Source organism: Sporothrix schenckii (genome assembly GCF_000961545.1).
Source record: "Sporothrix schenckii 1099-18 chromosome Unknown Cont48, whole genome shotgun sequence".
Classification (NCBI taxonomy): domain Eukaryota; kingdom Fungi; phylum Ascomycota; class Sordariomycetes; order Ophiostomatales; family Ophiostomataceae; genus Sporothrix; species Sporothrix schenckii.
The window spans coordinates 1,769,819-1,783,412 of NW_015971149.1; the positions used below are offsets into that span (position 1 = coordinate 1,769,819).

Below are 13,594 nucleotides of genomic sequence, written 5' to 3' on the forward strand. Positions count from 1 at the left end.
TGGTCGTTTTTCAGCACACTGGTTTGAGAAGCGTTACTGCACCTCCGCGTGCTCCTATGCCGATATTGATGCTGGACAGGCCCATTCAGCAAATGCATTTCCGTGGGTGAATTAACCAGGTCGCTGAGGCACAAAAAGAAGCGTTGCGCCACTAGGCCACCAGATAATTGCCAGTTTGAGCCTCAGCCCAGTAGGCCGCCTCTCTGATGTCCTGATGTCTGTCCGTCCCATTAACACACTCTAATTGTCAAGTGCGCCGACTGCAGATACCTTCGACAGCCACGAACGTGCTTGGCAGCGTTTTGTCCTTGAAAGCTGGAAACAAACTCGGCAAGGGTGCAAGGTGATTGGTAACAAACTACCATTCGCAGCCTAGGACTGGTCCCCCCCCCCGTCCTGGCTGGCTGAGATCAAGGTACGGCACCCGCCTCGCCGCTTCCCGACTCAGACGCCCGTTTTTGTAGTTCCCTTGTTCGAAGTACAGGGTACGTTGGGACAAAGGGTTGTTTAGGTTGTTAAGCGGCCAGATCCAGCCCAGTCCAGCCCCGTCCGGCCACAGCTCAAATCCTTCCCCTCCTTTTGGTTCGCCGTCATCCTGCGCCTTTGGTTCGTTGCTTCTTTGCCACAACGGGTGCAGCGGGACGAGCAGGCCAAGCCTTGGACACCAAACAGAGTCTGGCCGCATGCATCAGCTGGTCGTCGTTGGATAACGGACTAGTTTGCTCTGAGACTGACCTGGTGTCCGATGCTGCTTGTTGGTTTCCTGTCTTGCTCATTCTTTTCTTGCTGTTGTTCCGCCTCCCTTTTCTCGATTCCATTCTTTCTTGTCGTTCAATTTTTTCTTTCCTTTCTTTAACAAGAGGCGGCCGACTTTTTTTATTCCTCGTCCCAGGCCTGCTTATCACTGCTGCCCTAACGAGCACCCTGGCATCATAGCCTCACATCCGTCTCGGATCGTTATCAGTGTGCTTCCCATCTGCTACCCGCCGCTCACACCAAACATCCGAAGACCAACCAGCTCGCCCAAAGCTGGACATCGTTGCGAACCACGCGACTGGCCGGCAAACCGACTCTTACAACGGGGTATTACTGGCAGCCAGCGCAGTTGCTCCATATCATTCGGGTTTCCGTTGTTCCAAAAGGATATCGCCGACACCTCAAACCAGAGTGTATCATTACGTCGCTGTTGCAAGCATAACACACTGCGCACACAAACACAACGCACAACGGCGCCTCTATCTAGCCATCTCTGTGCAGACGATTGTCAAACCTCGCGGCACAAATACACTACCACGCAGGAAAGCTGTATGCATTCTGCGTGCAATCACACCGGACACACTGGTACACGCACACGCTCCAAGCGGACGCACAAGCTCTGCACACCCCTTCCAACCGCCGACGCCGAAACCCCTCCTCTCCAGTTCTACCCATCCTTACCTTTTTTTTTACAAGAGGGGTTCCGGGCCTGTTCGTTTGTAGCAACTGAAGCGCAGACAACTACAACTTTGTTACAAGATAGAAAGCTGTGGCCTGAATGAAGCTTCCGAAGGGCCTTTCAGGGATTCCTTGCAAGACAGGCATTCGGCCTCATTGGGAATTGCTCCGTTGTGTGTGCGTCGTCCCGTAATCTTTTCTTTTGTTCTGTTGGAACGGTTTCCTCCCATCTCACAACGCTGGGGCCCATTCTGTCATCCCCATTCCCATTCCATTTGATTCATATTACTTTGCCCTCATTACCCTCGTTTTGTTCTTTGCAGCCGCCACACACCCATTCACACCAAGCCACCATCAAACCAGCTGCATCGTCTCCAGTGAAGCGGACCACTAAAGGAGGAACGAGGACTGTCCCGCGACCGCTTCTTCATTTCACACTTGGGCTCTGTCACCCTCGCTGTCGCCTTCGTGCATGCATCCGTGCATACATGCCTACCATTATTGCTGCTCGTTTGCCTGACCAAGCACGCTTGCCGACAAATAGTCACACGCCTTTGCCCCAGTCCCTTTGTCGGTTGCCTTTATTGGCAGTCTGCTCGTTTTGTCGCCCGTCTGTTATTTAAGCACATTACCTCGCTCTTTCGTCTCCACGGCTCTGCTGCCTTGCTTGCTTTTGTATGAACAGTTTGCACGACAATACCCTCCAATTGTTCGGTTTCTCCTTTTTATTCTCTGTCTCTGCTTCATCCTGATACGAAGAACTCAGGGTATTGTCGTATTTTCGCTGCGACAACTTGGTTCCTGCGGCTCATCATCGTCTCGCTTTCAGCTGAGACGACGACATTTGCTGTTTCTCCTTTCCCCGGCACCGACGGCATCTCACGATCCGATTACGACCCAAATGGTACATTGTGTCAGAAACGCCAACCCAATACCGTCTCGTTTCGTAGCAGCGACGAAACGAGACCTCTCAAAGAATTTCAAAGAACAATAGAACAACTCTTGTTTTTCGCCTAATTGCCCTTTCCAGCCAGAATCTTCCTTTCTTTTCTTAACCTTTCATTCCTGCCCGAATTACTTCGCTTCAAATCCGACGACTAGTTGCCAGTTGACTGGCGACGAACTTGGATCGCCTGCATCATGGAAGACATAGAGATGTCCAACGAAAGAGACTCGCCAGAGCAAATGGGGCAATTTCACCCATCAGACAATGCGCCGCGTGCGGCTTTTCAACTTCAGTGTCCCTTCTTCGCACACGTGCATCCGATGCCTACAGCTCAGCAGTCCCACGGCCTCGATCCGATGCATTCATACCTTTGGGGACACCCGCAATATCAAGGGCAGCCTTACGTCCCCCTCAACAACGGCGCCATGGCCCAACATTTGTTGCGACAACAACAGTTGCAGCATCGTGCATATTTGTTACAGCACCAGTATTTCCACCATCGCCAGCTTCAGATACAAGAAGCGCTCTATTCGCAGCTTCCACAGCACCTGCCCGACCAAGACGCCGAACGACAGCCTGAACCAGAGCAAGAGCAAGAGCAAGCACAAGACCAAGGGCAGGAGCAGGAGACGGAGCAGGAGGAGGAGGAGGAACAGGAGCAGGAGCATGAAGCAGATCGGCGAAGATCGCAACCACTGACGCCTTCCTTCGCAGCAACGGCGGTATCACCAGCTTCCCTACCGCCATCGCCAAGTGACTCTCTTCGACAAGCACCGACGACTTCTGGTGCGATAGCCGCCAGAAATAATAGCAGTAGAACGTCGGAAACGGCCTCATCAGGCCCAGGGCCCTCAACACCACGGGCCGCCACAACCTCGGAACCTTCTATCGTACAAGGAATTCACCAGCTGTTAAGTGCCGAAACGTATCTTTTATCGCCAACGACGCCGGGGTCACTACCAGCATCTTCGTCACATCCATCGCAACCTTCACTCAATCCGCAACCAAATTCTTTCGCGACCGGTCACTGGCCCCGGCTTGCGGGCCAGCAACCAGCCTCACACCAGCCCTCCGGGTTCACAGCCAACTTTGGCTATCGGGTACTTCCCCAAACACACATTCACGAACATAGACGGCACCGTGACGACGAGCGAAGCTCGGCACAGCAGCAAGCGGCACGGGCACCGACCATGACTGTGACGGCTACAATAAGAATGACAGCTACGACTGCAACTTCAGGCAGGCAAGCCACGCAGGCTGAGGCTTTGGTGCATCAATCGCCCGTAACCGCTGCGGGAACAGCGTCGATATCGTCTTCAGCATTGCCTATGGGAGCAGCGCCGAATCCGATGCCAGCTGAGGCTCCTGCTTCGGCTGGCCCGTCTCAAGAACGACGGGCGTCTGCCAGGCGCTTCTCGAGACGAGATGGGATGGTGAGCCCGAATTACGGCGACTCGCACCCATATGACGGTTCGACTAGTGAAGGCTCTGACTCGGAGGTGTTGCCTCCGCCGTACGTGGTGATCCCATATTCAGACTTTGCGGAAAACTCCGTACGACAGGCTCAAGCCAGTGTGCGTGACGAGCCTACCGAGCGCGCTCGCCACTTCGTTCACAACAGGGGCATGTTTCGCTCCAAGTCGCTGTTTAGTTTGATGAAGCCTGTGAAGATCGATGAACTGGAGGAAGACGACAGGATGTGCATCATCTGCTACAACGACTTTGGTGTTTGCGCGCCCGAGGGCATCGTCGAGCACCCTCTCCGGATGCCCAAATGCAACCATGTGTTTGGTCACCACTGCATCCGGCGGTGGCTGGTACAACACAACACTTGTCCGTACTGCCGCGGTCGCATCGAAGATCCGACAACCGACGGGCACCGTTCAGCATCAGGCAGCTTCCGTCGATTCAACTCAAACCTGCCTTTCGGTTCCCCCTCCCAAAGTAGCCGATTTCCATACCACCGGTCTGGACTCTTTGCAAGCTCCGATATCCGGACTCCGACGACATCGACTGTTGCGGGCACTGGCACGGGTACGGCCAGGACGGACGAGAGCATGAGCAGCTCTCGGCATACAGCTGTTGGAGAACGGAGGCCGGCTTCGTCCATGGATTCTTCGGAACAGCCGCCCCGCCAGCGTGCTCGAACTCGCCACGGCCCGTCCCGCTCTTCGGCCGCTGCCGTCGGCACATATCCGCACAATGCTCTCCACTTCCATGGCAACTTGCAAATGCAAAGCCAGCCGCCGCCCACGTCTCACGCGTCGATGCCAACCTTTTGGCATGTTCCTTTCAATGGTATGCAGTCACCACCGGGTCAGCTGCCTCCAAACCCATTTTTGTCGGCCTCCGATCAGCCCAACGACTACTCGATGCCGTTGCGTCGTCCCAGCCACCCCATGCAGAGTGCACAAACCTTACATACAAACGCCGCCTCTTCCAACACCAATAGCAATAGCAACAGCAACAACAACGGAGGGCCGAACATGCCGGCCTGGGGCATGCCGGTGCTCCCCTTGCCAACGTCGTCGTCGACCGCTGGTTTATCAGCCAACGCCAGCCGGCCGGTCTCTTCGACCCCGTTCAACCACCAGCTCCCGCTATCGCTGCAGCCGATGCCGACGCCGTCTTTTGTCTCCAACCCCGGCATGTTGCACACTCAGCAATCGACGGCCACGTCAGTCTCGGCCCAAACATCGCCGGTGGTGACCCAGCTGCAGGATCTTGCCACCGAAACCAATACATCTTCTAATCACACCGCACCGTAATACAGACCTGTCACCTCCTTCATAATGGCATATAGACTACTCAGAATTGTCCTTATTGGGTTTTTGTATGTTTATGGTTTTGTTTTTTCTGCTTTCATCTTTATTTCTTTGCCATTTTAACTTTTTTCTTTTTTGTCGTTTTGGTCAGTACCTTTTGTGTTTCGCATTTGCATACACCCGCATTCTTTGTCGTTGCATAGCGTTGTCTACATGCACTATTGTCGTATTTGTTTACCTCTCTCTTTTCTTTTTTTCTTTCTTTTGCCTCTAGGCGGCATCATACCAGTCAACGGCGTTTGGATATAACGACACATGCTTTGGGATTCATTCGGTTGCGTCGAAGAACTTGTCTGCATTGGTGAATTTTGCTCGGCCCGATGACTTTTACCCATCTTGTTCACTCTGCTGGCCCTTAAGTTTTGTTCGTTTGTATCTGTTACCAGAAGCATCAGGGGCATAATAAAGTTGCGTTTGGATGACAATTCAATATACAAGCTTAGTCGAGCGGCTGTTATTTACTGAGCCAATGGCCCTCATGTGGTGTCAGCTGTGGTATCAGTTGTTTTACGATTCCAACAGAACACAGTATGAAGTAAGCAATAGTGTGGCAATGAAAAGCGTGTATTTTTTTAGTCCAATGCAATTTGGCTATATGTACAAAAGTTGGTGGTACCAAACGATTCAACGGTTCGGTACACATGATGACACATGGTTGGCAGAGATGCAGAGTCAAAAGCATATCGGCGCAAGACGTCCATCGTCAACCCCCTCCCCTCTCCCCCCCACAACAGCCTCCTCCCTTATAACTTGGCCTTCTCGTCGTCGTCGGCCCCGTGCAGCTCCCGCGCCTCCTGAATCATCGTCCAGGCCAGCTCGGCCAGCGGTTGCCGCGCGTTGGCGTACGACAGCGCAATCTCCGAGCTCGCCTGGCGGCCGGCCACACGCGCCGCAATGCCCTGGCAAATGGCCGCCTGGCGGAAAATGTTAAAGGCGGCGGCCCAGCGCAGCTCGGACGGCGTGGGCGTCCAGCCGGCCTCGGCGGCGTACATGGCGGTGATCTCCTCGGGGGTCGGCAGGCCGGGCAGCTTGCCGGGGACAAACAGCGGGTGGCCGTTGTGGATTTTGCCAGACAGGTGGGCGGTCTGAAAGGGCGTGAGGAGGTTGAGCAGGTCGCTCAGCGGGTGGCCGCGGGTGGACATTTCCCAGTCGAGGATGCCAATGACGTCGGGAAACGTCTTGTCAAACACCATGTTGTCAATCTTGTAGTCGCCGTGGATCAGCGTGGAGCGGTCCCGGGGCTGGTAGCGGGGGTCGCCGAAGAAGGCCATGGTCGCCTCAAAGTGCGGCAGCGCGCCGACGGGGACGCCCGTCTCCTTGTCCTTGGTGCCGGCCTGGGCGGCGCAGATCTGCTGCCACGTGGCAACCTGGCGGTTGTAGAACCCCGCGGGCTTGCCGTAGTTGGCCAGGCCGACGGCCGCCGGGTCGACGCGGTGCAGGCGCGCCAGCGCCTTGACGGCGGCGGCCCACATGGCGCGGCGGCGGGCCGGGTCGTGCTGGATTTCGTCGTCGGGGATGGCCGGGTCCTCGATGATGCGGCCGTCGAGGAAGCTCATGACGTAAAAGGGCGTGCCGATGACGCTCGCGTCCTCGCATAGGCAGTAGGTACGGGGCACGGGGACGCCCGTCTGCTTGGCGCGCTCGGGGCTGCCGCCGAGCGCGGCCAGAATGCGGTACTCGCGCTCGACCTTGTGGGCCGTCTTGGAGACGAGCTGGCCTGGGGGCTTCTTGCGCAAGACATAGCGGGCACCGGAGGGAGCGGTCAGCTGGTAGGTCGGGTTGGACTGGCCAAAGCCGAACTAGACGACCGGGGGGGTTAGAGATGAGGAGGACACAAACAAATGTGATCAGGGCGCACGGAGGAGCGACAAAGACAAACCTGCTTGATCTCAAGAGGAAGCTCAACCTCCGGCACGTTTTGCCGGAGGTAGTCCTCGAGCTTCTTGAGGTCAATGGGATGCCGCACGGGGCCGGCCATTGTGGTGATACGGAAAGGCGACAGAGAAGAGCGAAGTCGTCTCAAGAAAGGATGAGGACGACGGCGAGGAGAGAGAGGAACGAGAGCGTGCAAGATGCAAGGGAAAGGCAAGGAGGAGAAGAAAACAAAAAGAAATAAAAAAGACAGGAACGTCCCAGGAAGAGACCCAACCACGTCGTCCCTTGCCTTGTGTTGTAATACCAGTCCGTATCCGCCAGATGTGTCTTAGTTTGGACCAAAAAGGCTGCGCAAGGGTTTAGGTATTGCCGAGGACATAAACGTTTAGAAAAGACAGAGAAAAACAAGAGTCCAAGCTTCGTTTTGGGTGCTGTTTCGTCGCTCCTTCTGTTTTTCTGTTTTTCTGGGATAACGAGGTTCAATTCACAACTATGGGCTTACAATGGCAGGCGCGGCCGCCGTCCCTGCATATTACGTCTGGCCCGCCGCAACCAGCCGAGGTATCGGATCTCTGATCTTTTGGGGAAAGAAGGCCATTCTCTTTCGGGAGGAAGGCGCGTGAGCACGGTACGGGAAGAAAAGCGGGGACGTCTTTGACTGGTTGTCCACATCTTTGGGGACTCTTGGCCCACTTATTTCTCTCGCAGCTGTTTGAGTGTTCAAAGCCGCCCAATCCACCCACTATAATTTTGTACACCACAGCGGGTTACGATATCCGGCGCGCACTGCACAACTCTGCTCAAAATCGTCCTCACGAAACTACGACTCATGGGCCGGGGAACAAGGCGAATCATTGTGCTGGTAAGTTAGCCTTGGCCGTCTGGCCGAACACGTTCTTCTTTTGACACAACTGTGTAGTCATTTGCTTGTCTTGTTCCCAATTCGTCACGGCCTGCTTCATGCATTTCTTGATCTAATAGGATGCAATTCTATTTTTTTATTTTACTCATAACTTTTTTTGTACTTGATTCGGCATCGACAACACGCCGGCTCTACACAGTTGTCCTATTATGCCTGCCCATATCCCGTGCTTCTTCCCGACCCTTTCCCGTTGCAACAAAACGCCCCGGCATATTAGCATGCAGAGAAAGAAAGACGCATTAGACAACAGAAAAACAAAAAATGAGAGGTAGAAAAACAGAAACATCGCCCAGCCTGTTACATTGAAAAAAAAATGAATAAAAAAACCGTTTTCCATTTTGATTGCACATCGCCGCATTGCTATATTGTACAGCCCATAGATTGGGTATTAAAGGGAATCAAGTGCTTCAGGGATGCGCACCCCTGTCTTAGTCGACTTCTTCGATATCGTCGTCGCTGAGGTACAGGTTGTACATGGGCAGCCCCGGTAGCACATCCAGGTCGTCGGCGTCGTTGGCCTGCATCTTGCTAGCGCGCCCATTCGCCGGCGGTGGCGGAGGTGCGGGTTGTCGCCCATAGGCCTGCAGCGGCCGCCGCGGCTTGCGGGGGCTCGACTGCGAGTCGTCCGTGGGCCGGTCGGTGGCCCAGGCGTCGTCGCCCATGCTCATGCCAGCGCCAATGCCAGAATTTGCGTCAGCAGCGTCTTCGTCGGCATCGTCGTTGCCTGTGGCCGCCGCGGCCGCCCCGATACCGTGGAACGAGACCACTTTTTCGAGGTCGCGCATGCCCATGGACCCGAATGAGCAGCGCTTGCTGCGGGCGATGAGGGCCATGTAGGGCAGGCGTTCGAGCAGCAGTTCTTTTCGTGCCGAGCTGCCGAGCGAGAGGAGCGGTGGTGGTGGCAGTGACGATGAGGTTTGTGACGGTTTCTCCGTCTTCTCGGAAATATTGGCCAAACTGCTCGCGCTGTGGTCCGAGTCCTCCTTCTTGATGACAATTCCCTTTCGGTCGGCGTCATCGTTGGTGGTTGCCACACGTGCTTGGCTCGGGCTCGGGGCAAAGCCCGATGCCTGGCTGCTGCTGTTTCCGTTGCTGCTAAACCGCGGCGCAGACCGGCGGAACGACAGCGCCCGGTTGCCCCCGCTCTGTTGTGTCGACGGTGGACCACCGCCTTGCTGAACCACCTCACCCCGAAGCAGTTTCGACGACCAGACGTCAACCAACGCCTCCATCTCTTCACGGCTCCGCCACAGTTTGAGGCTCATCGGATAAAACATCTTGAACTGGTTGCCGCCTCCGCCTGCGCCCACGCCCACGCCGCTGCCGCCACCATTCCCGCCGTCGCCTCGTTGGTAGTGCCCGCCCGACGACCGCTTGACGGGCGACGGCAGCGAAAAGAGCAGGCCACGGACAGCCACCTGGAAAGCCATCTCGTCCTGCCGCAATACGTGGCTGCCCGAATCGCGTCCAAAATTCGACCGGTTCGAGCCGCGTCCGCCAAAGAAAATGTCCCACGTCGGGCACAGCAGGTCGCTCTCAGATAAATACTCGATGCAGCCATTTAAATAGTCGACGGAAGACATGGGATCGTGAGGCCCCGTCTGCTCGCACGACAAGGCGTAGTTCTCGTGCAGGGCGGAAATAAAGGTGTGGGTATCGGTGCCAATCTCGTCGATAAGCGTATCAGCGGCGACGAGCGTGCGCTTGGGCCGGGCGTGGTGCGCAAAATAGTCTGGCAGCATCTCGGCCAGGGCTTCTTCAGTGTCGGGCGGCCGCGGCAGATCTTCCCGCTTGTTGTAGACGACCTTGCCAACCGCATGGAAGACACCGAGGCTGGCTTCGCGCTGCGAGACCATCTCAAGCGTCTCACGCTCGCCCTTGGTGAGGGCCGCGTCCTTGGGTCCCTTGCGGCTTTTCGTAAACGCCACCTTGGCGCCCCAGTCGCCCTGGTCATCGCCCTTGACGCAAAGGAACTCGAGCGACGCCACAGCGCTCCGCACGTCGCCGACCTCGCCAAGACGCTTGAGGACCAGCGGGCCCGGCGTTCGTCGCCGGCCCGACTTCCTGGCCTCTTTCTGTACAATCAGCTCCAGGGCCTTTGCGAGGAGCGACGGCGCAATGGCGTTAAACTCGATGAGGCCAGTGCCTGGGTGTCGGAGAATCTCGGGGCCGAGGAGGCGGTGGGCCGTGAAGCTGTCGGCCGAGGCTGATGTGGTCGTAAGCAGGGTCTCGGAGACAATCATAATTACAGGCGCAATTGTGTCCGGGTCAAATGATGCGCGCCGCTGTGCGTATGCCGCTAACGATGGGGTGTTGGCCGCCAGATATTGCAGTACACTATTGCGGAAACCGGTCAACGCGCTCGACGAGCGCATAAAAGTGTTTGGGAACTCTTCAATGACAATGACCTTGCGCCGCCGAGGTGTCGAGAGATCGCTTGATTTGTCGTTTCCGTTTCCGTTACTGCTGCCATTCGTTCTTGCTGTTTGTCTCGACGTGCTGTCGTCGCTGTCCGAACTGGTGTCTTCCAGGTCGAGCTGAGAAAACTTGGAACCGCGGTTCAAAAACTCGTCGAACTGGGCGGCCGCCGACGTAAACCCCATGGGTGTGGCGCCAGACGCGTAGGCACCGGTCGGATTGCGCCACTCCAGAACATCCAGGTTCATATCCTTGGCCAACAGCCGTACGGTCGTCGTCTTTCCTGTGCCGGCGGCACCTTTGAGAACAAGCAGCCGCTGTCGTAGGTGGCCATGCATCACGTCGTCTAGCCATCGCCGTACATCGGTCACCTTCTTCTTGTGTACAGCGAGCTCGTCGAGGTTTGTGGGTGCAAATCGTTCCGACCAGGGCCGTAGGTCATCGTCATTCGCGGCAGCCGCGCCGTTCGAGCCACCGGGTCGTATTGGTCGCTTGAAGCGTTGGCTGGAGGTAAGGGTGGATATTGGAAGTGCGGAGGAGGAGGAGAGTGGTAATGAAGAAGGCAGTTGCTGGCTCGACAGATTCGACAGATTCGACTTCGCTGCTGACCCGTTTGTGCTGCTCTTCCACCGTTTCTGGGCGCGGCTGCCAACATAGCTCGCCACAACGGCACTGCTCTCCGCGATGCCGCCGTCGTCGTCCTTTATGTCATCGTCTTCGGATGCAATGGGATCGCTGCCCATGTCAACATCGAGGGCCAGCCGGACGGTCTTCTTGGGCGGCGAGTTCTGGGCCTTCTCAGCCTGCTTTGTGAAGAGGGCCACGAGGTCAGCCGACTTGCCGCGCTCGTCGACCTGGCCCTTGAGGGCTTTGTTGCCACGCCGCTTCTCGGGACTCGGACATGGACTGGAACCAGCGCTCGCCGATCCGCCGCCGTTTGCATTTCCATTGGTGCCCGCTGCGCCATTCTTGCTGTTGCTGTCCTTGACACGGCTGGAGAGAATGCGGCCGAACGGAGAGCTGGGTGCGGGAGACGAGGCGGCTACTGATTTGGAGTTTTTCGATGGGGACTTGGTCGGTGTCTTTGTATGGGCGGCAGCAACTCGTGTTCTTCGTGTGGGTGTGGGTGAGGCTGTCGGCGTTGTTGGTATTGCTGCTGTCGACTTTGCAGGAGATGCGTCCGACGCAGCGCCCGTCGAAGTCGAGATTGTCTTGTTAGGCGAAAAGAAGTTCCGCAGGCTCGTCTTCCGTTGTTCGCGGGCCTTTTCGTCCTCGCTGTCGGAATCGTCTAGGACGTTCCGCTTCCTGCGGGGTGGCATCGCGGTGAAGAGGGCGCAGGAAGAGGAGGTGAAGAAGGAGGAGGAGGAGGAGGGCGGGAGGAAAGGGTCGTCGGTGACGTTGTGCTGGTCATCTGTTGTGGGTGGCACTAGACGAGGCGTGTGTACATCAATGTGCATTCAGTAACGTCGCATGCATGTCACATAAAGCGGTCGTCATGAAGGAGACGGCGATGGGTGGCGGTGGATGTGATGGCTGATCGTCGAAGAGGTTGGAGATTCGATTCCGGCAAACTGAAAGAGAGCGGGCAGGCGATAACAGGAGACGAGTGGCTGCCGCGGGCGTTTCTGCTCAATGCAATGGGGTCGCGCCTTCCATATTGGCAATTTACGTGTCGAATCGCCAGATGTCTTTGTTTCGAGGAGGAAGGAAGGCTGGTTTTGAAAATGGGAAAGAGCAATGATAGCACCATCTGTGTGGAGATGTTGTTACCCGCTGAAAAACATAAAGAGGAAACAGAAGGGCCTGTGCACTGGGACAGCGCGATCCCCCAAAACAGCCCAGAAGGCCAGGACCTGCGTCGCTCTGTTGCCCCCCTTTTTCCCCGAACAGCGGCACTAATGCTCCTTCGAGATGGACCCACTGTAGCGAGGCTGTTCGCTGCGAGCCAATGAAGGCATCCAGACTTACAACGTATTTACAGCAGCCTCTTTCTAACGTCTTGTTCTACGTGAACAGCCTCGTTGATGGGCGGTTTACGCGGCACACTTGAAAATGGCATATTCACGAAATATTGTAATTTTTACATACTGATAGTGGTAACTTATCTCTTATTGATGTAATTGAACTGCTTGCTTTTTTATTTTATTTTTGTTTTTAATTTTTTAAAAAAAATTATACGGGAAAAGAAACGAAATAGAAAAAGTTGACTTCACTAATGGTTCTGACGCAAAGAAAACACAAGCACAAGTAAAAAATAAAACAAAATAAGACAAAAACGAAATAAAACTTACCCGAGCTGCAAGGAGAACAAATCAAGCTAAAGTCTCAACCACTGACCCTGTCTTGGCCAATTTGGACGACGTCTCCGACACCTGCCGACGCCGCTCCAGATCCTCGCGTAGACTGCGGATGCGTTCGCTCAACGTCCCGGGGCGGCCAGGAATGGAGGACTTTGTAGTGCCATCGCTGTTTATGTTGGGGGTAGCAGTGGCTTGGGTTTCGGCGACTGTGGCATATAACCGAGACAGGCTCTCTAGCGTCGGCGGCTGCTCCGGCCAAACCTCATCGTCATCGTCGGCGCCAGCATCGTCGTCGATGAGAAGCGGCGTGTCAAGTCCATCGTCCGATGCCATGGAGCGGTGGTCGAGCATGGCACGCAGCATGTTGAAGCTGGCGCGAACCTCGGCTGCCTTGGCTTGCACACGGTCAAAGACATGGCGTCGAAGACAAGCGCTGCACTCGCAGCCGACACGGAGGGGCAGCAAGAAGGGAACGTTGTTTATCAGATCTCTTGGGCTGTTGCTGTTGCTGCAGATGTCCTTGACGGGGTAGTAGCGGTCAGCGGTATGGTCGCAGGCAAAGACGTACCGGCGGGTCCAGTAGGTGGTTATGGTGGTGCGCTTGGGTATCTTGTCCTGAGTATCCATTATGTAAGGCTGGCGCTGGAAAAGGTGCGATGTCGTGATGCCGTACGGTCGAGTGTGGACGGTCGTGTCGGAGTCTTGTGTAAGTTTTTATTGAGATATGGTATACGAGAAGAAAATTCCTGGTATGACGGGAAAACGAGAACCACTGTCAATGTCTTTGAGGAACGGTCATTGTTATATGAAATTGTTTGTCCAAGGTGGTGGATGAACAGATAAACAATGTCGCGATGACTGCTTTGTGCAGCAC

At 55.6% G+C, this 13,594-nt stretch overlaps 4 protein-coding genes across 4 annotated transcripts; 1 reads left to right on the forward strand and 3 right to left on the reverse strand.

The window, feature by feature from the left end:
- Positions 1-2,574: 2,574 nt before the first annotated feature.
- On the forward strand, positions 2,575-5,148 carry SPSK_00698 (uncharacterized protein; the record flags this gene model as incomplete). Its single annotated transcript, XM_016727647.1, has 1 exon — positions 2,575-5,148. The coding sequence occupies one exon, from the start codon at positions 2,575-2,577 to the stop codon at positions 5,146-5,148; it is 2,574 nt and encodes an 857-aa protein (XP_016584406.1).
- Positions 5,149-5,948: 800 nt separating this feature from the next.
- On the reverse strand, positions 5,949-7,183 carry SPSK_00816 (uncharacterized protein; the record flags this gene model as incomplete). Its single annotated transcript, XM_016727763.1, has 2 exons — positions 5,949-7,004; positions 7,085-7,183. The coding sequence occupies 2 exons, from the start codon at positions 7,181-7,183 to the stop codon at positions 5,949-5,951; spliced, it is 1,155 nt and encodes a 384-aa protein (XP_016584407.1).
- A 1,247-nt stretch (positions 7,184-8,430) lies between these two features.
- SPSK_00674 (cell cycle checkpoint protein) lies at positions 8,431-11,877 on the reverse strand (the record flags this gene model as incomplete). The annotated part of the gene is made up of 1 exon (XM_016727624.1): positions 8,431-11,877. One exon carries the CDS (start codon positions 11,875-11,877, stop codon positions 8,431-8,433), a length of 3,447 nt encoding a protein of 1,148 aa, XP_016584408.1.
- Positions 11,878-12,732: 855 nt separating this feature from the next.
- Positions 12,733-13,347, reverse strand: SPSK_00905 (uncharacterized protein; the record flags this gene model as incomplete). The annotated part of the gene is made up of 1 exon (XM_016727848.1): positions 12,733-13,347. One exon carries the CDS (start codon positions 13,345-13,347, stop codon positions 12,733-12,735), a length of 615 nt encoding a protein of 204 aa, XP_016584409.1.
- Positions 13,348-13,594: the final 247 nt, after the last annotated feature.